This window comes from Bos grunniens, chromosome 19 (assembly GCF_055505025.1).
Source record: "Bos grunniens cultivar Pamir isolate PY7600 chromosome 19, Bosgru_T2T1.0, whole genome shotgun sequence".
NCBI lineage: Eukaryota > Metazoa > Chordata > Mammalia > Artiodactyla > Bovidae > Bos > Bos grunniens.
This window is the reverse complement of record NC_141183.1, coordinates 2,011,017-2,032,185: the sequence shown is the minus strand read 5'-3', so window position 1 is coordinate 2,032,185 and position 21,169 is coordinate 2,011,017. Positions and strand designations below refer to the sequence as shown.

Sequence of the window (21,169 nt, the reverse complement as noted above, 5' to 3'; positions counted from 1 at the left end):
CAGATCCCTTGACCATTTTGTAATCAGGTTTTTTTTTTTTTATATAGAATCATGTGAGTCCTTTGTATATTTTGGATGTTAATTCCTTATTGGTCAAATCATTTGCGAGTATCTTCTCCCACGTGGTAGGCAGCCTTTTGGGTTTTTTGTTAGTTTCCTTCCCCCTGCAAAAACGTTTTATTTTGTTTTTATAGTTATTTCAGTTATCTATTTTATTTTAGAATTTATTCTTATTTATTTTTTAATTTTTTGGCCACACCACATGGCCTGTGAGAGCTTGGTTCCCAACCAGGGATCAAACCTGTGTCCCCTGCATTGGAAATGTGGAGTCTTAACCGCTGGACTGCCAGGGAAGTCCCTGCAAAAGCTTTTGAGCTTGATGCAGTCCCACTCATTTACTTCTGCTTTTGCTTCCCTTGGCTGAGGAGGCGTATCCAAAAAAATACTACTAAGACCAATGTCAAAGCATGAAGCTCTTCTTTCACCCCTGAAAGCGATTGAGTTTTCATTATAATGTATCCAGAGAGAGCACACTACGTGTAACCATGCTTCTGCTGCGAAGTCGCTTCAGTCGTGTCCGACTCTGTGCGACCCCATAGAGGGCAGCCCACCGGGCTCCCCCATCCCTGGGATTCTTCAGGCAAGAACAGTGGAGTGGGTTGTCATTTCCTTCTCCAATGCGTGAAAGTGAAAAGAGTGTTAGTATATTGGATACAAGTGGTGGGCAGTCATTATTTGGCACGATTTTTATTGTTTCCCGTGTTCTACCGTGGAGACAATTAACAAGGTCGAGAGAAATGGTGTCTATATCTTCATCCACTGTAGGTTTTGCTATTAGATGAGCCAACTGCAGGATTGGATCCTTTCTCAAGGCATCGAATATGGAACTTCCTCAGGGAGCGCAAAGCAGACCGTGTGATCCTCTTGAGCACCAACTTGATGGATGAAGCGGACATGCTGGCTGGTAACTGTGACTTTTATCTGAGTCTGACAGTGAAGAATTTGGGAGACATGGATTCCCAGGGCAAGACTGCTGCTCTTGTTCCCTCAGTGTGTCTATATTGTACAGGAGTCCGGGGGATGACTGCCATCTAGTCCCACTGTAGAATTCCTCACCAGCTCTGCATATGCTGGACTGTGAGCGCTAATGAAAAACCATGTTGACAGCTTTTCAGATCAGGTCTTGATTAATTTCAGCATCCCAGTCTTCTTTTATGTCTATTTGGTTGAAAAATGTCGAAAATTTTTTATCATCCAGAGTAGAAAATATGCTTATGGAATTTATGGTTTGTTTATTTTTTTTCAAGAAGTATCAAAAGCCACTGAAGTAGACTGGAATGCAGAAGCTCATTTTTTTATTAATTTAATTTTTTAACTTTTTTTCTTCTATTGGAGTATAGTTGAGCAGTTTTGTAATAGTTCCAGTTGCATAGCAGAGAAATTCAGCCAAACATATCAGTTCAGTTCAGTCGCTCAGTCGTGTCTGACTCTTTGCAACCCCATGGACTGCAGCACGCCAGGCCTCCCTGTCCATCACCAACTCCTGGAGCTTGCTCAGACTCATCTCCATTGAGTCAGTGACGCCATCCAACCATCTCATCCTCTGTCATCCCCATCTCCTCCTGCCTTCAGTGTTCCCAGCATCAGGGTCTTTTCTAATGAGTCAGCTCTTTGCATCAGGTGGTCAAAGTATTGGAGTTTCAGCTTCAACATCAGTCTTTCCAGTGAATATTCAGGACTGATTTCCTTTAGGATGGATTGGTTGGATCTCCTTGCAGTCCAAGGGACTCTCAAGAGTCTTCTCCAACACCACAGTTCAAAACATGTATTTATCCATTCTCCCATGCAGAAGCTCATTTTATTTACTTTTAACTTTATTTTATACACAATAATAGTTTTAAATTTTTTTAAACATTAAGATCATTTTGTGTTGGGGTATAGTCGATTAACAGTGTCCCGATAGTTTCAGGCAAACAGCAAAGGGACTCAGCCCTACATACACGTGTATCCTTTCTCCTCCAAACTGCCTCCCTTCCAGGCTGCCAGAAGCTCATTTTAAATGCGTGCATTTCAGTGCACGTTTCATGTTTTTAAAAGCCCGTGAGATGGAGTTAGGCCCCACAGGACACTTCTTCTTTGGAAATCTGAGTCCTGGCACCGCCCCCCATTTTTTCTACACAGTGAGGATGTGATGACCCCGTCTTCCCTGTCTTGCTTCTTTCTGCTCAGATAGGAAAGTGATCCTGTCCAAAGGGAGGCTGAAGTGCGCGGGCTCGTCTGTCTTTTTGAAGCGAAGATGGGGTCTCGGCTATCACCTAAGGTAAAGGCACTGGGGGTGGCCTGGCTCTGTAGACGCATCTTCAGTGATGGGCTGTCTCCAAGGTAGGCTGCCCCGAGAGAGACTGGGATCTCACGCTTCAGCTCGCTCAGCTGGGTTGGTCTGGGTCTGCCGCGTGCTCCTCTGTATTCTTGTCACCTGCATTTTCACCAGCGCTGAGGACGGGGCAGATTTCAAAGGGAGAAGCCCTAGAAGACTGATGACTGCCTCCCAGACCCCCTTCCAGGCTGAGACTGTGGGTGGTCTTACCTCCTGGACCCCCGTCCAGGCTGAGGCCGTGGGTGGCCTGACCTCGTGGACCCCCATCCAGGCCGAGGCCATATGTGATCTAACCTTCTGGACCCCCCTCCAGGCTGAGGCCATGGGTAGTCTGACTTCGTGGACCCCCGTCCAACTGAGGCCATGTGTGATCTGACTTCCCAAACCCCTGTCCAGACTGAGGCCATGGGTGGTCTGACCTCATGGACCCCCATCCAGGCTGAGGCCGTGTGTGGTCTGACCTCATGGATCCCAGTCCAGTCTGAGGCTGTGAGTGGTCTGACCTCCCAAACCCCTGTCCAGACTGAGGCTGTGAGTGGTCTGACCTCCTGAACCCCTGTCTACACTGAGGCCATGGGTGGTCTAACCTCATGGACCCCGTCCAGGCTGAGGCCGTGGGTGGTCTGACAGGCCTCGACCTTTTCCTGCCCTGAATTTCCTCAGCTGACCCATGCAGTGCTCGGGTAGATGCCGTCCTTTCACAGGACACGAAGTCAAGTTCTTCTAGAAGCTACCGTCAACAGGGAGGAAATCTGGAGACAAAGACACACTCCAACCAGCAAGTGTGTCCAGGCCAAACCAATACTTTTTGGAAAAAACCTTGATGATGAAACAAAACATGTGTGAAGGGCAGATTTCCCTATTAGACACTAGTTTTCTAACATCTGCACAGTCTGGTGTGGTAATTATTTTCCCTGAGAAATCTCCTGCCTAATGTTCCTGTCTGCCTGTGTTTCTCTCATACTTGATATATCATTTTAATCGCAGTATTTGCTTTTGTGTACTTTTGCTTTTGAGCTGATATGTCTCTGTATATATAGATCCCAAGATTTTCCAAACTGATGACATTGTTGTTACTGTTGTTATTTCCTCATTTGTTTGCTCCCTAAAGCCAAGTAAACTAATACACAAAGGCTAGAAATCCGACAAGAGCCCTGCTTTTGTGGCAGCGGTAGAGAAAACACAAATGAAGTGTCTTTCCTTTTACATATTAGTTTGTACAGAAATGAAACGTGTGATCCAGAAAAAATAACATCCCTCATTAATCACCACATCCCTGATGCTAAACTGAAAACGGAAAGCAAAGAAAAGCTTGTGTATACATTGCCTGCGGAAAGGACAAATGAATTTCCAGGTAATTTAGTACCAGTACAAGGGGACGAACTTGGAAACAAGTGTTCACACCGTTGTTACAGCTTTCATATGTGGTGGATTTGGGTTTTGTTTGGGGTTGGGTTTCTTAAGGAGCTGAAGCTGAGATGAGAACTTCCAAGTGGAGCTGTCCAACGGCCAAGTGTATAGTTGGTTATGAGATACAGGAATTCAGAGAGCAGAGTGAGAGCTTAATCTGGGAATCACTCATTCAGTGATTTGGGTTGAATCAATTGCATCTGCATATTAGATGGATTTAATGCAAGGGATTGGATTACTGAGAAGGTGACACAGGACTGAACCCTCGGGAGAGAGTGGAGGACGGGTCAGAGCATGGTGGAAATCTGGAGCACCCCAGGGCAGTTGAAGGAGAAATAAGAGTTTGTTCTTATTAACTCAAGGGAGAAAATGTTTCCAGAAGGAGGGTATAGTCAACAGCTTTGTATGTCACTAAATTTTAAAAAGAGAGAGACCAAGTTAAAAGAATAAAAACAAACAACTCCCCCCGCCAAGAAAACGTATTCATTGAATTAAGAAGAAAATTGGAATCACTGATGCTTGCAAACAACAGCTTCTGGGCAGGTGGCAGGGATATAAGGGTAGCATTTGGGTTTGTGTAGGTTATGTGTTAGGAAGTCTTCTAATTTCATTCTCTTAAATGTAGCTGTCCGGTTTTCCTGGCACCATTTATTGAAGAGGCCGTCTTTGCCCTGTTGTATATTCTTGCCTCCTTTGTCAAGAATAAGGTACCCCTAGGTGCCTGGGTTTATTTCTGGGCTTTCTGTCTTGTTCCATTGGTCTATATTTCTGTTTTTGTGCCAGTACCATACTGTCTTGATGACTGTAGCTTTGTAGTATAATCTGAAGTCAGGAAGGTTGATTCCTCCAGCTCCATCCTTCTTTCTCAAGACTGCTTTGTCCATTCTGGGTCTTTCATGTTTCCATATGAATTGTGAAATTTTTGTTCTAGTTCTGTGAAAAAATGCCGTTGGTAATTTGATAGGGATTGCATTGGAGAACGGAGAAGGTAATGGCACCCCACTCCCGTACTCTTGCCTGGAAGATCCCATGGACGGAGGAGCCTGGTGGGCTGCAGTCCATGGGGTCGCTGAGAGTCTTACACGACTGAGCGACTTCACTTCCACTTTGCACTTTCATGCATTGGAGAAGGAAATGGCAACCCACTCCAGTGTCCTTGCCTGGAGAATCCCAGGGACAGAGGAGCCTGGTGGGCTGCCGTCTGTGGGGTCGCACAGAGTCGGACACGACTGACGCGACTCAGCAGCGGCAGCAGCAGCTTATGTGTGAACAGGAGTGACTAATGGAAAACAGCAGAAGAGACAGGTCTTTGGGATAACGAGTGCACTCGTGTGGGAGGGCAGGGCCTTCCTTTGTTTGTTTCCCGCTGCTTGTTGTGTGCACATACACGCGGCTCTGCTCAGCGGGTGACCTTACACATTTGGGCGTGTGATCTGGGATGGCCCAGTACTTGCAGACGCTGATGATGCCGGAGATAAAAGGAGGGGGTAGTTGGGAGGTCCCCGAGAGCCCCAGAGGGGAAGGGGTTCAGGACCCAAATCAAAGAGGCGGCCTTGGGTGGGAGGAGCTGCAGACCACCCGGAAGGAAAGTCAGGAATAGAGGCAGGAGTGCACGGTGATTTGAGGGGCCATGGTAATTTGAGGGGTGATGGTCATTTGTGCGGCGACGGTGATTTGAGGGAGCACGGTGATTTGTGGGGCCATGGTTATTTGTGGGGTGATGGTCATTTGTGGGGCAATGGTGATTTGAGGGGCCATAGTGATCTGTGAGGCAATGGTGATTTGAGGGGTGATGGTAATTTGAGGGGTGACAGTTGATTTCTGGGGCATTGGTGAGAAGGTGGTGCTCTCTCTGATTGTTCATCTTTCCTCAAAGAAGTTTGTGGGCGCATTTTGAGCTGTAGGAAGATGATGGATGCAGAGGGTTTGTGCACGAGGGCGGGGGTGGGCCTCCCTCTTCATGTCACAGAGGGAGTGCATCCTGCTGAAATTTTGCCTCCAAAGAAGGGGGCTTCTGCACAGCGCTCGGCACCATCGTGCAGATGTGTCCATTCATGAGGCTTAGTTGTCCACGTGGTATTCAGACGTCTGTGTCCCCTCCTGTTGCCTTAGACCTCTTCAGTGACCTCGATGAGGGTTGCAGCCTGGGTGTGATGAGTTATGAGGTTTCCACATCAACTCTGAATGAAGTCTTCACGAAACTGGAGGGAAACTCAATGGCTGAGCAAGGTACGTCCATTCGTATGCGTCATGGGAGACCAATTTCAAATGGTCGTGTGTCAGCTTAGTGTCTAGAGTATCTTATGTGTGGCTCTCACCAAGAACGAGACACATTCCGGATCTGATTGTGCTGTTTGGGAAGGGCTGTCAGCCTTTTCCTCACGTCGTCACCAGGACTAAACACAGGCCCTCCTTGGCGCATCCCAGACTTCCCTTCAGAAACAATTCGCTTCCTCTTTTAGCTTCTGTCTCCTCTCCCAGAAATCCCTGCTTCTTGGATTCTCTGAGGATGTCAGAGGCTCTCCATCAGGGTCATGAAGTCTGAGCAGATGTTTCTTGTCAAGATTGCCCTTACCTTGTTCGTGTGCAGAATTTCACTGAGCCTTAATGGGGAAAAGGATTCAATAATCTCCTAAGGTGTGTTTTGGTGGTGGTGGCAGTTTATTCGCTAAGTCATGTCCGACTCTTTGCGACCCCATGGGCTTTATGTAACCCACCAGGCTCCTCTGTCCATGGGATTTCCCAGGCAAGAATACTGGAATGGGTTGTCATTTCCTTCTCCAAGGGATCTTCCCAACCCAGGGATTGAACCCTGGGTTCAATCAATGGGTCTCTCGCATTGACAGGCAGATTCCTTACCACTGAGCCACCAGGGAAGCCCAACGTGTGTTTTAATGGACGATGATAAAAAGAGCTGTCATTCTGCAGCCTTTATGGCAGACACTTTGATGGACGTGTGGCTATATTGCAATTACCTTCCTATAAGAACCTTTATGGGCTTTTCAGATGGTTCAGGGGTAAAGAATCCTCCTGCAGTGCAGGATGTGTGGGTTCAGTCCTGGTCGGGGAGATCCCCAGGAAAAGGAAATGGCAACCCACACCGGTATTCTTGCCCAGGAAATCCCATGGACTGAGGCACCTGACGGCCTACAGTCCTTGGGGTTGCAAAGAGTCGGACACGACTGAGCGACTAACAACAAAATAACCTTTGTGACAAATGCCATGGGCACACTTTTACACTTGAGAAAATCAGGCCGAACAGCAGTTAAATGGTTTGTCCCAAATCATGCTGCTTGTACGGCATGTATTTGGGAATCAGGTACCAATCTGGTGGTTTCAGATCTGACAATTTTTCCACATAAAATTTTAAGTAGATATTTAGGCATCCATGATTGGGTGTTCCTGTGGAAGAGATTTCTTGAAATCCCTCAGAATATTGTCACGTATGGGACCTTCTCTGTCTTTTCAAAGACTGGGCATAATGTGATCATCTTTCCTGAGTTCCACGTTTGGTATGAATTCACCGTATTTTCCCCACTGAGTTTATTGAATGTGGGCATCATGCACCTGATTTGCTTCCAACCTTCTTTGCTTTGTAACCACAAACATTCTAAAACCACGTTTAATATTGTTACAGAGATAAAGCTGTGGTGCCCAAGATGCCGTTAGTAATGTGCGTGTATTCTGTGTGTGTGCGCGTGTGTGTAGATTTTGAACAAGTGGAAATGAGCAGGGACACGGGACGGCTGCATGAGATGGATCCACCTTGCCCTCCTGCCCCCGAGACGCAGAAGGCCATGAGCGTCGCCGGCCTCTGGAGGCTGCAGTTCTGGGCGATGGCACGGCTCCGTTTCTTACAGTTAAGACGAGGAAAGAAAGGGCTTCTGATCCTGTGAGTATCGGGGCACGCGGCTTCTTAGACAGTGAATGTCAAGAGAGGGTTAAACGGGGGGGAATCTGAAACTAGAATATGATGAAATACTACTCAGCCATAAAAAACTGAATAATGTCGTTTACAGCAGCAGATGAGCCTAGGGATTGTCATAGTGAGGGAAGAAAGTGAAAGACAAATATACCATGTTGTTTATATGTGGAATCTCCTAAAAAGGTACAAATGAACTTATTTACAAAACAGAAGCAGAGTTTGCTAGCTTGTCACAGTTAGCAAAGGAGAAGTGTTGGGGGTGGTGGGTAAACTGGAGCTTGGATGAACACGCACGCAGTACTGCATGAAACATGGGTGTCTGATGAGGACCTGCCGTACAGCCCAGGGAGCTCTACTCTGTAATGACCTGTACTGGAAAAGAATTTTAAAAACAACAAAAATTAAGTTGTTATTTTGGATCTAGAAAAGCGGACAAGCAAACAAAAATCCTAGAACACAGTACCCCCAGCAGCATCCCTGCCAGGGGATGGGTGAAAGTCGCGTTTGATTATACCCACAGTGGGCACACCTGACGTTAGGGCTTGAGCAGCCTTCTCCACATGTCCGTTTAACTTTCATAGTGTGATAGCCTATGTTTATATCGCAATGCCAGGCTTTCCTGGCGGCTCAGCAGTTAAGAACCTGCCTGCGAATGCAACAGACTCGGGTTCAGTCCCTGGGTTGGGACGATCCCCTGGAGGAGGGCATGGCAACCCACTCCAGTATTCTTGCCTAGAGCCTCCCATGGACAGAGGAGCCTGGCAGGCTACAGTCCATGGGGTCACAGAGAGTCAGACATGACTTAGGACTGAGCATGCGCCCACGCATGGCATGTGAAGGTGTGACTTTCAAAATTTTAGCACCAATTATAGATGGCACTCAACAAATACCTGTGAAATGCCTGGCTGAATAAATAACACTGTTCTGTCGCAGTGCGTTCATATGGTAATATTTCTGTATTGATAGACTGTTCGTGTTTGGAGTTGCAGTGTTCCCTTTGATTGTGGAAAGCATATTCTATGCCGTGTTGAATGAAACCGCTGATTTGGAGTTTAAACCTGAGTTGTATTTCCTCTCTCCGGGACAACTTCCCCAGGGCCCCCGTACCAGCTTATTGATCATCAATAACACAGGTAAACAGAAAAACAAAATTTAAATCCAGAAAAAAGTGATTTTTATTGTTAAATAGCACAGGTAGGGGGAAGCAAATTATAAGAGAGTAAAATGTGTGTTTAAACCTCACTATGGAAAAGAACTTGGTGAGGGGCGATGCGTGTCTGTGACTTTGGAGCTGCTGGGACAGCGGAAGGAGCCTGAGTCGCCTGTAGCTCATCTGACCTGCCAGTCTGTCCGCCTGAGGGTCCTCAGCTCTTCTGGGAGATGGAGACGGGTTTCTGTACTCACAGAAGCACTCGGTTTTCAGGTCTCTGCATTACAGCAGCCTAACCCACGCCAGAAACTCTATACACGCCGACTGATAACGTGACAATGGCATTGTTAGACACTGTGCCCCTCCAACAAAATCTAGGAAGGTTCTTTAAGACCGATTAGAACCCATGATCTTGTTACCCTAAATGATGGGCAATTGGTTTTGCCTGACTGCTTATTTCAGGCTTCTTCGGTGGCTCAGTGGTAACAGAAGATAGTGGAATGGCTTCTCTTTCATGGGCCAGTATTATTCCTTTGCTGCCCACAGAGACATGCCTTTACTCGGCATTCTACAAATCTTGACTGTGTGTGTGTGGTTTATTTTTAAAAATGGTCACACGTACTCTTGCTGTCTGTGGCCTTCTGTTCTGGATTTCATGCTAGAATCAAACATTGAAGATTTTATACAGTCACTGAAGCATCAAAATATACTTTTGGAGGTGGATGACTTTGAAAACAGAAATGGCACCGAAGATCCCTCTTACAATGGGGCCATCATCGTTTCTGGGAAACGAAAGGTATGCTTGCCGCTTGCCTCTTGTGTTTGCTTTTATGAAAAAAAGCTAAAGTGCTACATTTTAGCTGATTTAAACACTGTGAAAAGTCAACCCAGCTAGTATACAGTGACAATGCAGAAACACGTGGGGTTATCATTGAGTAAACTGTGACATTTAAATAAGTTGTTGTAACACATTTTTATCTTAAATTTTGAATTAGAAGATTTTTTACATTTGAAGGTACCTAGATGTCATTGCGTTATTCAGACTCAATAAAATATTAGACCTTCTGAGTACCAACCCCTATAATTTTGAATTTAAAAAATCCCATTTAATGATGAACTACCCAAGTGATATTTTTATATATTGAGAAAATACATTAAATACTATAATAATCACATGAAACCTCTGGGAGGAAAGTGCTCTCAGTTTATTATTTAATATTTTAATATGTTTCAATTTGGGTAACAGAGTGCAAGTAATAGAGACCCTCTCACAGGAATAAGACTATTGAAAATACATCCCAATCTTCAGTAAAACTCTGAGTTTACATCCCAGTGGAAAGCTGGGGCCGGATTCCATGAAGCTGGCTGTTTCTTTCTTGCTACAAGGGAAATAAAGCAAAAGTCATTGAAGATGAATCACTAGCTCTCCCGACAGCAGGCACTTGGGAAAATGCGTAATCTCTGTGCCGACTCTCGGGAACTCCACTGCTTCTCAGCGGCTTTATTTGTTCCTGATCTCAGGTGTTTGCTGTGAACGATGGGTAACGTTGGACGATGCAGGAACACTTTTAGAATTCTGTGTGTCTCTGGCTGTGCTGGGCCTCCCCTGCTGTGCACAGGCTTTTCTCTGGGTGCAGCGAGTGGGGCTCCTCTCCAGACTCGGCTTCTCTTGCTGGGCCCACGGGCTCTAGGCGCGTGAGCTCGGTAGCTGCGGTTCCCGGGCTGTGGAGCACAGGTGCTATAGTTGTGGGCTTAGTTGTTCCGTGGAATGTGGGATCTTCCCGGACCAGAGATCGAACCTGTCTCCTGCATGGGCAGGCGGATTCTAAAGAATCCACTGAGCCACCAGAGAAGCCTGCGTGAGCATCTTTATAAACATGAAGAACATAAAGGTGGTCTCAGAGAGTGTGAAAACGCTTCATTGGCAGTGTAATCCCATGCTTACCTCCTACCCAGAAAATTAGGGTTCCTTTGCTTGCTCTCTGTAAGCTTAGTGTCCCCTTGTCGGGGCCACTGTTAAATCCTGGTCGATAAAACTTCCTCGTAAGCAAAATGAGAATGAATGATTTCAAATCAGTAATGCTGATAAAAATGCATATTGCCAGCTCTGCTATCTGCTCCACCAGAACCTAATGTACATGAACTCATTTAAGCCGTGTCCCAGCCCGTTCACTGCCCCCCCACAAAAGAGAAAGGTGATGCTCAGAAAGGCAGTTCACTCAGGCGGTCACACCGCCAGATGCGCCGCCAAGCTCTCTCCTCTTCAGCGGCGTAGAGTCGTCACGTTGTCTGTCTTTATCTCCTGGGAAGGACTATGGCTTCTCAGTCGTGTGCAACACCAAGCAGCTGCACTGCTTCCCTGTCCTCATGAGCGTCGTCAGCAACGCGCTGCTTCGGATGTTTAATCAAACACAGCGCATTCGGACCGAGAGAAGCTCATACCCTTTGGTAAGCGCTGGGTTTGCTCGTTTACCTTCTTGGGCTGTTGAGTAAGTGCTACAGGTCCTCTGGATCGTCAGTCCTAAAAACCACTTCGTCTTAATTTTTCAAACAGACTATATTTAGCAACGTATGATTTTTCCTAAGTTATCACTAAAGGATTTGCATGAGGGGATATTTTTCAGTATTCTGTCATAGTCGCCTAAGGAATCTGCTGAAAAACTACAAGGTTGACTGCAGAAGTGTCTTGGAGACAGAGAGTGAGTGTGTGTGTGTGTGTGTGTGTGTGTGCGCGTGCGTACAACGGGTTGGAAGTTGGGAGCCCTGGTAACCAGCTTTAGAATCTTGTAAAGCCAGTATTGCTCGGTGGTGGACCTTTCATTGACTCCACGGGTAGCAGATTGACTGAAATGAAGGAAAATCCGCTGGCTCTTGGGCCACCTTCCCTTCAGATCCATCCCTTCGCTCACCCATCATTGCTCTGCATCACAAGGGTGTCTGATACCCAGAGCCACGTTCTCAGGGGTCTTTGTCAGCCGGCTCTAGCCTGGATTTAGACAGCAGGAAGCAGGGATCGGAGCCAGGAGGGCAGAAAGGTCGCACACCATGGGCTTTGGTCACGTCACTTCCCCTTCACCTTCTAACCCGGAAGGGACAATGGCTTCCTTACCCTTGGTTCCTCCACTCTCCCCACCTGCGTAATCTTTGCGTGATTGACTTCCCTCTGTTTTAAGTACTGAAGGTGGTGAAGACTTTCTGATTAGACCCCCACTGGTACCCTAGAGGATCTCCTGAAGCGGACCCTGACTATTCCAAACCAGGAGGTTGGGAGAGCAAGAAACGCAATTGGAGACAGAGCCATCAGAAGCATGAGCCCGATCTGTGACAGAGGGCTGAGCTCGGTCGGGGCCTTCACTGCCTTAGTGGTGCTGGGCGCACACGTGGGGTAGACGGGGGAGACTGAGCTGAGCTGAAGCTGCCGCTGGCTGTGAGAGCGGGGCGGTGGCCGGACAAGGGGGTCTGAAGGGACCCTGTCGACAGAGGGGCCGCTGGCTAGACTGGGGGCGCTGCAGCCCCTCTTGGTCATTGACTTTCCTCATTTTATTGCTTGTTTGGTCAGGATCAAAATGGACCGAGGCCCCACGGTTATTCTCTTAGACATCCCCAGAGGGGCATACCTTTCTCCTTTCAGCCATTCTCAGAAAGACAGTGACGCATTCTCCCTGCTGAAACATTAGAATTTGTAGATGTAGCTTCCAAAGCCTGAAGGAAAGTTTGAGAATGATTTTGAGACAGGCTACTGCCCTGGCCTCCTGTAATTAATCCTGGAGGCAGCTCTGTACCTGTGTGTGCTAAGTCGCTCAGTCGTGTCTGACTCTTTGTGACCCCATGGACTGTGGCCCACCAGGCTCCTCTGTCCATGGGATTCTCCAGGCTAGAAGACTGGAGTGGGCTGCTGTGCCCTCCTCCAGGGAGGAGGATCAAACCCAGGGACCCAGGGATCAAACCCAAATCTCTGACATCTCCTGCACTGGCAGGCAGGTTCTTTACCACTGCACCACTTGGGAAGCCCGCCCCGAGCTTAAGGCCAGACTCGGACACCGATTTGGGGGAAGTGAGTTCAAGTTTCTCTCTTTGACGGTGGGCCTAGTGCAGTGAGGTTTCCTTTCAAGTCTGTGCTTCAGAAGCTCCCAGTCAGCTACCAGTATCTTCACTTCTTCATCACTAGGTTTGCTGAGGAAGACGGTTGCTCAGGCCTGAATTATCTACTTCTCTCATCGTTCCTTAATTATTAGTTTTTGTATTGTGGTTTAAAAAAAGCCCCATAACGCAAAAACTTACCATCTAGTCATGTCTTAAAATGTCTTTATTTTTGATTGAAGGATAATTGCTTTACGGTATAGTGTTGGTGTCAACACGGACCAGCCATCGGCATACATAGACCCCTCCCTCCTGTAACACCCCGGCTCCCACCCCACCGCACCCCCGAGGCTGTCAGCTCTGTTTCAGCTCCCTGAGGCACACAGCAGATTCCACTGGCTGTCATTTCATCTAGGCGTTTTTAAGGGTACACTTCGGAAGTGTTCAGTATATTCACACTGTCGTGAGTCAGGTCTCCGGAACTCTTCTGTCCTGCAGAATTAGCACTTTATCTCCGCCAAACAAGACTCCCTGCTCCCCGCCGGCCGTGGCCCCTCCTGACCCCCGTTCTGTGGCTCTTTCTGGGAATCTGACTCGTGTCAGTGGATCACTTACCAGCACTCGTCTCTCGTGCCTGGCTTCCTTCCCATTTCCCGACACCCCTCAGTTCACGCGTGTTGCAGCGTGTGACAGCACTTCCTCCTCTAAGGGTGAATGATTCTGCTCATGCATACCCGTTCATCTGTCTGAGGACTTGTGGCTGCTTATGTCCCTTGGCTCGTGTGAACAGCACTGCTATGAACAGTGCAGACAGGTCTCTGCTTTCAGTTCTTTTCAATACATGCCCTGAAATGGTTCTGAGTCATTTTTCACTTGTCTTTTTTTTCCCTTGGAGTTGAAGCTTCACGTTGAGTGATCAGGAACTTCTACCCCTCCCCACCTCTGTGGGTGGAGATCGATGAACTAGATGTGCGTGTTTGATTTTTCAGTACTTCCAGAAGCACGTGCTTTTGTGAAGATGGGTATTTCTGTGCTTTTTACAAATGCTCACTGGTTTTAAGCACTTCACTCTATGAATGTGGTTAATGAATTGTTTTGTTGAGGTGGCATCGACTTACAGCGTTGTATCAAGGTTTTCTGGTGTGACACTGTGCTTCTGCTCGTGTGCCCCACCAAGCGCGTCCTCTGTCTGCAGGGCCACATGCTGCTCCGGACGAGGCTCCCCCAAGGCTCGTTCTTCTTGTTTCTCGTCACATGCAGCCTGTCTCCTTACATCGCCATGAACAGTGTCAGCGACTACAAAGTAAGAAGAGGGAGGAGGGAGGAAAAACGCGGGGCCTCAGCCATTCTGCGTTCAGTGCTGTGGGTGTTCTCACAGGAAAACAGTGTGACGTGTGTAACTCACATAATACAGTTCGATATTCTTTCTGTCAAGTCAGAAAAGTTCAGAGAAGGCAATGGCACCCCACTCCAGTACTCTTGCCTGGAAAATCCCACAGACGGAGGAGCCTGGTAGGCTGCAGTCCGTGGGGTCACTAGGAGTTGGAAGCGACTGAGCGCCTTCACTTTCACTTTTCACTTTCACGCATTGGAGAAGGACATGGCAACTCGCTCCAGCCTTCTTGCCTGGAGAATCCCAGGGACGGGGGAGCCTGGAGGGCTGCCGTCTATGGGGTCGCACAGACTTCAGTCGGACACGACTGAAGCGACTTAGCAGCAGCAGCAGCAGAAAAGTTACTTCTAAGAACACAAAGTGCTTGTTACTTCAGAATGATAGGAAGAGGGCAACAGTCTGGCGGGCACTCAGATTAATCTAAACCTTCAAAGGGGAATATGATAAAACTTTCAGCCACATTATTTCCTAACCACAGGGAAGAAACCATTGATATTGAAATCGAGGACCACAGTTAAGACTTTAATCCACTTGCCATTGTGCAGAATACAGTTTTTTGGTTGTATTTGTGTTGGGTCATGCCCATTATGGAGGCAAGACAGTCCCATCATATTTGAACAAGTCATCTCTTACCATCTGAGTCAGTAATTATCCAGGAACATAGTTATATAATGGAGAATTTACTGTTCTTCGGATGACAAAATAGCATTTCTTTTGAAGGAGACTGATTCAGGCTTTCATCATTAGGAGGCTGCTGTTCTATTTATTCTTTAAACCTACCAGATAAAACAATTCTTACGTTTAAACGTCCACCGTGATGCAACTGGCTCTTTTGTCATCGGCCTCCTAAAAGCGGTGTACACGTAATTAAGATATTGAAAAAGTGAAAGTGAAAGTCACTCAGTCCTGTCTGACTCTTTGTGACCCCATGGACTATACAGTCCATGGAATTCTCTAGGCCAGAATACTGGAGTGGGAAGCCTTTCCCTTCTCCAAGGGATCTTCCCAACCCAGGGATCGAACCCAGGTCTCCCGCATTGCAGGTGGATTCTTTACCAGCTGAGGCACAAGAAATGCCCAAGAATACTGGAGTGGGTAGCCTATCCCTTCTCCAGCGAATCTTCCCAACCCAGGAATTTAACTGGGGTCTCCTGCATTGCAGGCAGATTCTTTACCAACTGAGCTATCAGGGAAGCAGATTAAAATATTAAAATATTAGACTTTTAAAAATTCTAGGGACTTCCCTAGTGGTCCAAGTGGTTAAGACTTCGCCTTCCAATGCGTGGGGTGCAGGTTCGATATCTGGTCAGGAAGCTAAGATCCCGTGTGCCTGACAGCCAAAAAAACAAAATATGAAACAGAAGCAGTATTGTGACAAATTCAATAAAGTCTTCAAAGAATGGTCCACTTCAAGACACTTAAAACTTTTTAAAAATGTATTAGAATATTAGATTATATTTACCTTTGAAAATCACCTGATGTGTTTGTTTTTTTTTTTGTATTTGAATTCCAACTGAATCCATGTATCTGCTATGGTTTTCCATCAGAAGAGAACCAAGTCCCAGCTGTGGATCTCTGGCCTCTTCCCCTCTGCGTACTGGTGTGGGCAGGCGCTGGTGGATGTCAGCCTCTACAGTCTCATGCTCCTTGCCATGTATTTGATTTTCTACCTAGCAAACAGAGAGCACATTTATCTCACAAGCCGAATTGTATTTGCTTTGGTAAGTAACAATGGCACAGAGAGTATCTTACACAGCAATTCATGGTAAACTTTCACACTGATGCAGTTTCGTACAGTAGTGATGTTTCCATTCTTGGTCTGTCACACACCCAAACAGAAACCACACAGAGAGCATGTGTGACGAGAAGCTTCAGCAACGCTTGTAACCTCTCCCTCAGTTAATGTTTCATTTTCTTGACTTTGGTGTGTCTTTGTATTGTTTTCAGGTTGTCCTGACGCTTGGTTATGCGGCTTCACTTGTCTCCCTGATGTACGTGGTAGCATTTATTTTTCGTAAGAGGAGGAAAAATAGCGGCCTTTGGTCATTTTGCTTCTATATAGTAAGTATTTACACAAACAGTTCTTTTTCAAACTTTCAGTGTAACATTAAACACAGTCGCGTTTGCCTTGAGCAGTGGGGACAATCAAGACCTTAAAATCACACCCTAGAAAGGGGAGCGAGTGTAACATGTTACAGAGTCAGTGATGTTCCTGGAGAATTCGTGTACGATCTTGACTCGAATTTACAGAGAAGGTTCGTGTGCTGTGCCTGCTAAGTCGCTCCGTCCTGTCCGACTTTTGGTGACCTTGCTGTGGCCCACCAGTCTCCTCTGTCCACAGGATTCCCCAGGCAGGAACACTGGAGCGGGTTGCCATTCCCTTCTTCCCTCTCCAGGGATGGAAACTGTCTCTCTCGCGTCTGCATTGGCAGGTGGGCTCCCAGTAGCACCACCTGGGAAGCCCCGGGGTCGCAGAAGAGTTGGACACGACTAAGCGACCGAGCTCGTAAGATCACCGAAAACTTGGGTGGAATGTTTATCAAAGCTCTGGGGTTGCCTGATCTTAACATTTCAGGCGCCTTTTAGTGAATTCCTCAGCTGCTGGTGGAATGTCTGTCTTGCATACACAGCTCTCAGTTCTTGGAGTAGGAGTCTTGAAATCACAAGAGGAACCCAACCAAAGTCCACCTGCTAAGAAAATGCGCATGATGTCATCCACTGATTTCTGTAAGAAGTTGGCAGCGAATTGTCCTGGTCAGCAGCTAGCTGTTGACTCACCCTTTCTCAGTGGACAGCGTTCTGATTTGGCATCTCTAGGTAGTATTGGGTTGGCCAAAAAGTTAAGATGTTATGGAAACACCCAAGCGAATCTTTTTGGCCATCCCAGTATTTCTCGGTATTCAGCTGGTAGTGACTACAGAGATACTTTTATTTGGAGGACTGATTTTGAGATAGTCATGAAAATTTGGTGCACCAAAGTCTTTCCATTCGTACTTTGCCGTGAGAACTCTTTTTTTTTTTCCCCAGCCAACAGACTTAATAATACTGCACGATGTAAACCCAGAAGCCGGGTAAGCAGAGCAGATGTCGTCTGACTGACGGTTGATTTCTTTTTAGCCGGTACTCTTGGTTTGCATACGTCCAGAAAAGGTGGACAAAAAATTCGTGCACACACTTTGTGTTTTCTTGTCGTTTTGGCTGTGAATAAAGTCTCTTTCAGGGCTGATGTTCAAGCGATGTCAGGGTTATTGGCCAACAGGGCCTCTGATAGGCCTGCTCCTGTCAGAGTGAGTGAGGACCCAACTATCCTGGTGTGAGCAACCTCGGAGACACTCTTTGAGCTTACTGGTCTTCAGTCCTAAGTCATCAGCAGCCCGGAGTCGTGCTTCCTTTTTCTTTATGTCTTTGCCCACTCACTCTGTTGGCTCTCGAGCAGAAACCACTCCAGGCTGAGATTTAGTAAATGCTGCTGCTGCTAAGTCACTTCAGTTGTGTCCGACTCTGTGCGACCCCATAGACGGCAGCCCACCAGGCTCCCCCGTCCCTGGGATTCTCCAGGCAAGAACACTGGAGTGGGGTGACATCTCCTTCTCCAGTGCAGGAAAGTGAAAAGTGAAAGTGAAGTCACTCAATTGTGTCCGACTTTCAGCGACTCCATGGATTGCAGCCCACCAGGCTCCTCCATCCATGGGGTTTTCCAGGCAAGAGTACTGGAATGGGGTGCCATTGCCTTCTCCGTTTAGTAAATGCACTTCTAGACAAATGCCCGCTGCAGTGTGTCGAGGGAGAAGGCAGCCGCTGGGTTACCAGGCACTCCCCACTCACCCTGTCTGCACAGATCCGACAGCCTCTCAGATGAGGACTCACTCAGCATCTCCGGTAGAACCACGCCTCCCCCTCAGCTTTCGTTGCGGGAGCGGGCCAGGGAGGGGCTTTCCTCACGGATGAAGGCTCCGCAGTGATGCTTTCAGTCGGGAAAAACGAGAAAGAATTTTCTCAGCAGATTTCAAAGTGCGTCAACTCCCAACAGCAGATGACAGCGCTTCCAGAGCTCGAGACGTCAGACTCTGCCAGAGCGGAGCATCCGTGTGTCTCCACTTAGAGAGCAGAGACCCTCCCCTTGTCTCCCCCGCTCTCGCCCAGTTCTGTACATAGTAAAGCATGCAGGGCAGGTGAGGGCAGGCTTCCTCCAGCGCCTCGTAGAAGCAGACTGGAGTCTGCACCGTCTTCCTGTGAATTCCTCCTGCAGAATTCCTCAGCGGCAAGTGAATAAACCAACAAACAAGGAAATTGGGCTTTGTTGTTTCTAAGGAGAGTCACGATGATACCAAGGCCTTTTCTCTTAGGTTTGTGGATTAATATGATGATTAAGACGTTCCCACTCTCGTGTGAATGAGTAAGCCTTAGCAAATAAAGAACCACAGCACAGAACTGAACTTTTGACACTGAAAAACTACATTTTTCAAATCAAAATATATCTACAAATGATTGGAGATCTTTTTCCCCCTTTATTGCCAATTAATTTTAAATTTATTAAGGATTAAAATAAGACAAAGCAGTATTGCAAAAACAAAGCAAATTTTGCAAACTAAAAATTTCTTTCTTCACAATATAAAAAAAACACCATAGTGTTACAGTGTCATACTTGTTTATGTACTTTCAGATTATTTTCCTCTTTCTTTGCATTTGTCAGTTTCTTTTTTTATACCACTGAAAAGTAACCACATATTTACGGAATATTGAGATATCAGATTTGAAAAATAATGAAGATTATCTAGTATAATTCTCCTCATTTTATGGAGGGAGAAAATTAAGTATTCTGTTTTTGGATTTTTTTTCTTTGATACTTTAATCCTTTATAATTTCTTTTTTTAAATTTTTTATTGAAGTGCAGTTCATCTGCAGTGTTGCGTTTAATTTCTGCTCTTCAGCAAAGTGACTGTGACACATGTACTTCCTTTCCCGTTGAGGTTGATTGCAGCATATTGACTGTAGCTCCCTGTGCTCTATAGCACGACCTTGTTTATCCGTCCTGGACATAACAGTTTGTATCTGCTAGTCAAGTAACCTATTTAAAGTCACACAAAAATTAGTGACAGACTCGGGATAAAACTGAGGTCTCAGTGAGTCTGTTTGAACAATTTAGCTCTCACCTTCGTCTCCAGATTTTCCCTCTAAGGATTTCCTGTTGGGAGCGGAAGGTCATACACTTTCTGATAACAAAATCTCCTCCCTTCCCTTCTCCCTTTGAAAGGAGTGTGCCTGCAACGAGGGGAAACTCCCATGTATTTGATCAGAACACCCGCATCTCACGTACTTCCTCTAATATCAGTGGACTGAGTGTGGCGCTAACATGCTTCCCCTTGCCTTGTAGGTCACGGTCATCGCATTTGGCATCATTGTGCTATTTGGCTCAGGCGTCCCTGTCCTGATACCTTGCATGGCTTTAGCTCCCTCAGCAACCTTGATTGGATTTATAGCTTTTTTGCAAGAGGTAAGAAATGTTATCAAATGTGCCGTTAATTTTGAATGTGCAGCCCATTAAAGTGTTTTGCCTAAATCTACGAAAACAGACAGCAGGCTGGTGTTTTCCTGGAGCTGAGGTGGGAAAGGAGTGGGTGTCTCTTTAGGGTGGTGGAAATGTTCCTAAGTTAATTGCGGTGATGCTCTTGCAGCTCTGCGAATTTACTAAAAATCTTTGAATCGCACACTTAAAATGAATGAATTTTATGGCATGAGAATTTAACCACAATAAAGCCATTTTGAAAGCTTTGCCAGGAATTCCCTGGCGGTCGGTAGTTAGGACTCAGGACTTTTGCAGTGGAGGGCCCAGGTTCAATCCCTGGTCAGAGAACTGACATCCCAAAAAGCATACCAGGCAGCCAAAAAATAAAAATAAAAGCTTCTGCACTTTACAAAATGTAAACATTGTCAAATGTATTTAAAACGAATGCCAGATGGAAACACATTGCCTGATTCCATGGTATTCATTATCCAGTGTGAGCGTATACTCACATACAGTAACACTTACTCATCGAGAAATAGAAGTAAACTGATGCTGAAGCGCCAATACTTCGGCCACCTGATGTGAAGGTGGTCATTTCCAGTCTTTGGAAAAGACCCCGATGCTGGGAAGGATTGGGGGCAGGAGGAGAAGGGGACAACAGAGGATGAGATGGTTGGATGGCATCACCGACTCGATGGACGTGAGTTTGAGTAAACTCCAGGAGTTGGTGATGGACAGGGAGGCCTGGCGTGCTGAAGTCCATGGGGTTGCAAAGAGTCAGACACGACTGAGCGACTGAATACCAGACAGTAACAACTCTGCTGTGCGCTGTCCCGGCAGTTAAGGCACCACATGAATACCAGACAGTAACAACTCTGCTGTGCGCTGTCCCAGTAGTTAAGGCGCCACATGAACACCAGACAGTAACAACTGTGCTGTGCGCTGCCCCGGCAGTCGAGGCGCCACGGCAAGCAGGGCAGCACTGGTCTTCCTTTCACACTCAGTGGAGACAAAGACAGAGCGCCCCAGCCAGTCAGCGCCAGGGCCCCCAGGTTGCCAAGGAGACGGCGAGGGGCAAGGGGAAGGTCCGAGCCCAGCTGGGTCCCTGGGGAGCCCGAGGACCCTGCTGGGTCCTGAACAGTGGGCGGGGGCGGGCGGGGGAAGCCAAGGCCGGGATGCAGGAGAGGGTGCACAGGGCACTGAGGAGGCAGGGGCACTTCCGCAGAAGCTGGACGGCGAGGCGCGCAGAAAGCTCGGCCAGGAGCACACCGTCTTCCAGGAGGTGGTGGCTTAAAGGGAGTCGGAGGGCTCCCCTGACCCCATGTGCT

At 47.0% G+C, this 21,169-nt stretch overlaps 1 protein-coding gene across 7 annotated transcripts in view; it reads left to right on the top strand.

Annotated features, from left to right (window-relative positions):
* Positions 1–21,169, top strand: part of LOC147350947 (ATP-binding cassette sub-family A member 6-like) — a 62,997-nt gene that overhangs the window by 27,532 nt on the left and 14,296 nt on the right. For 6 of the 7 annotated variants that reach the window (XR_015147025.1, XR_015147027.1, XR_015147026.1 and 3 more), the window contains 12 exons: positions 826–964; positions 2,230–2,320; positions 3,592–3,731; positions 5,900–6,016; positions 7,496–7,679; positions 8,679–8,845; positions 9,525–9,658; positions 11,173–11,310; positions 14,138–14,245; positions 15,883–16,056; positions 16,283–16,396; positions 19,710–19,829. Coding sequence is in view for 3 of the 7 variants with exons in the window: in XM_086355904.1 (XP_086212030.1) it covers positions 826–964; positions 2,230–2,320; positions 3,592–3,731; positions 5,900–6,016; positions 7,496–7,679; positions 8,679–8,845; positions 9,525–9,658; positions 11,173–11,310; positions 14,138–14,245; positions 15,883–16,056; positions 16,283–16,396; positions 19,710–19,829 (1,626 nt within the window). In the remaining 4 variants the exon portion in view is untranslated. The remainder of the gene's footprint in view (positions 1–825; positions 965–2,229; positions 2,321–3,591; positions 3,732–5,899; positions 6,017–7,495; positions 7,680–8,678; positions 8,846–9,524; positions 9,659–11,172; positions 11,311–14,137; positions 14,246–15,882; positions 16,057–16,282; positions 16,397–19,709; positions 19,830–21,169) is intronic. The other variant, XR_015147028.1, reaches the window with a different exon arrangement.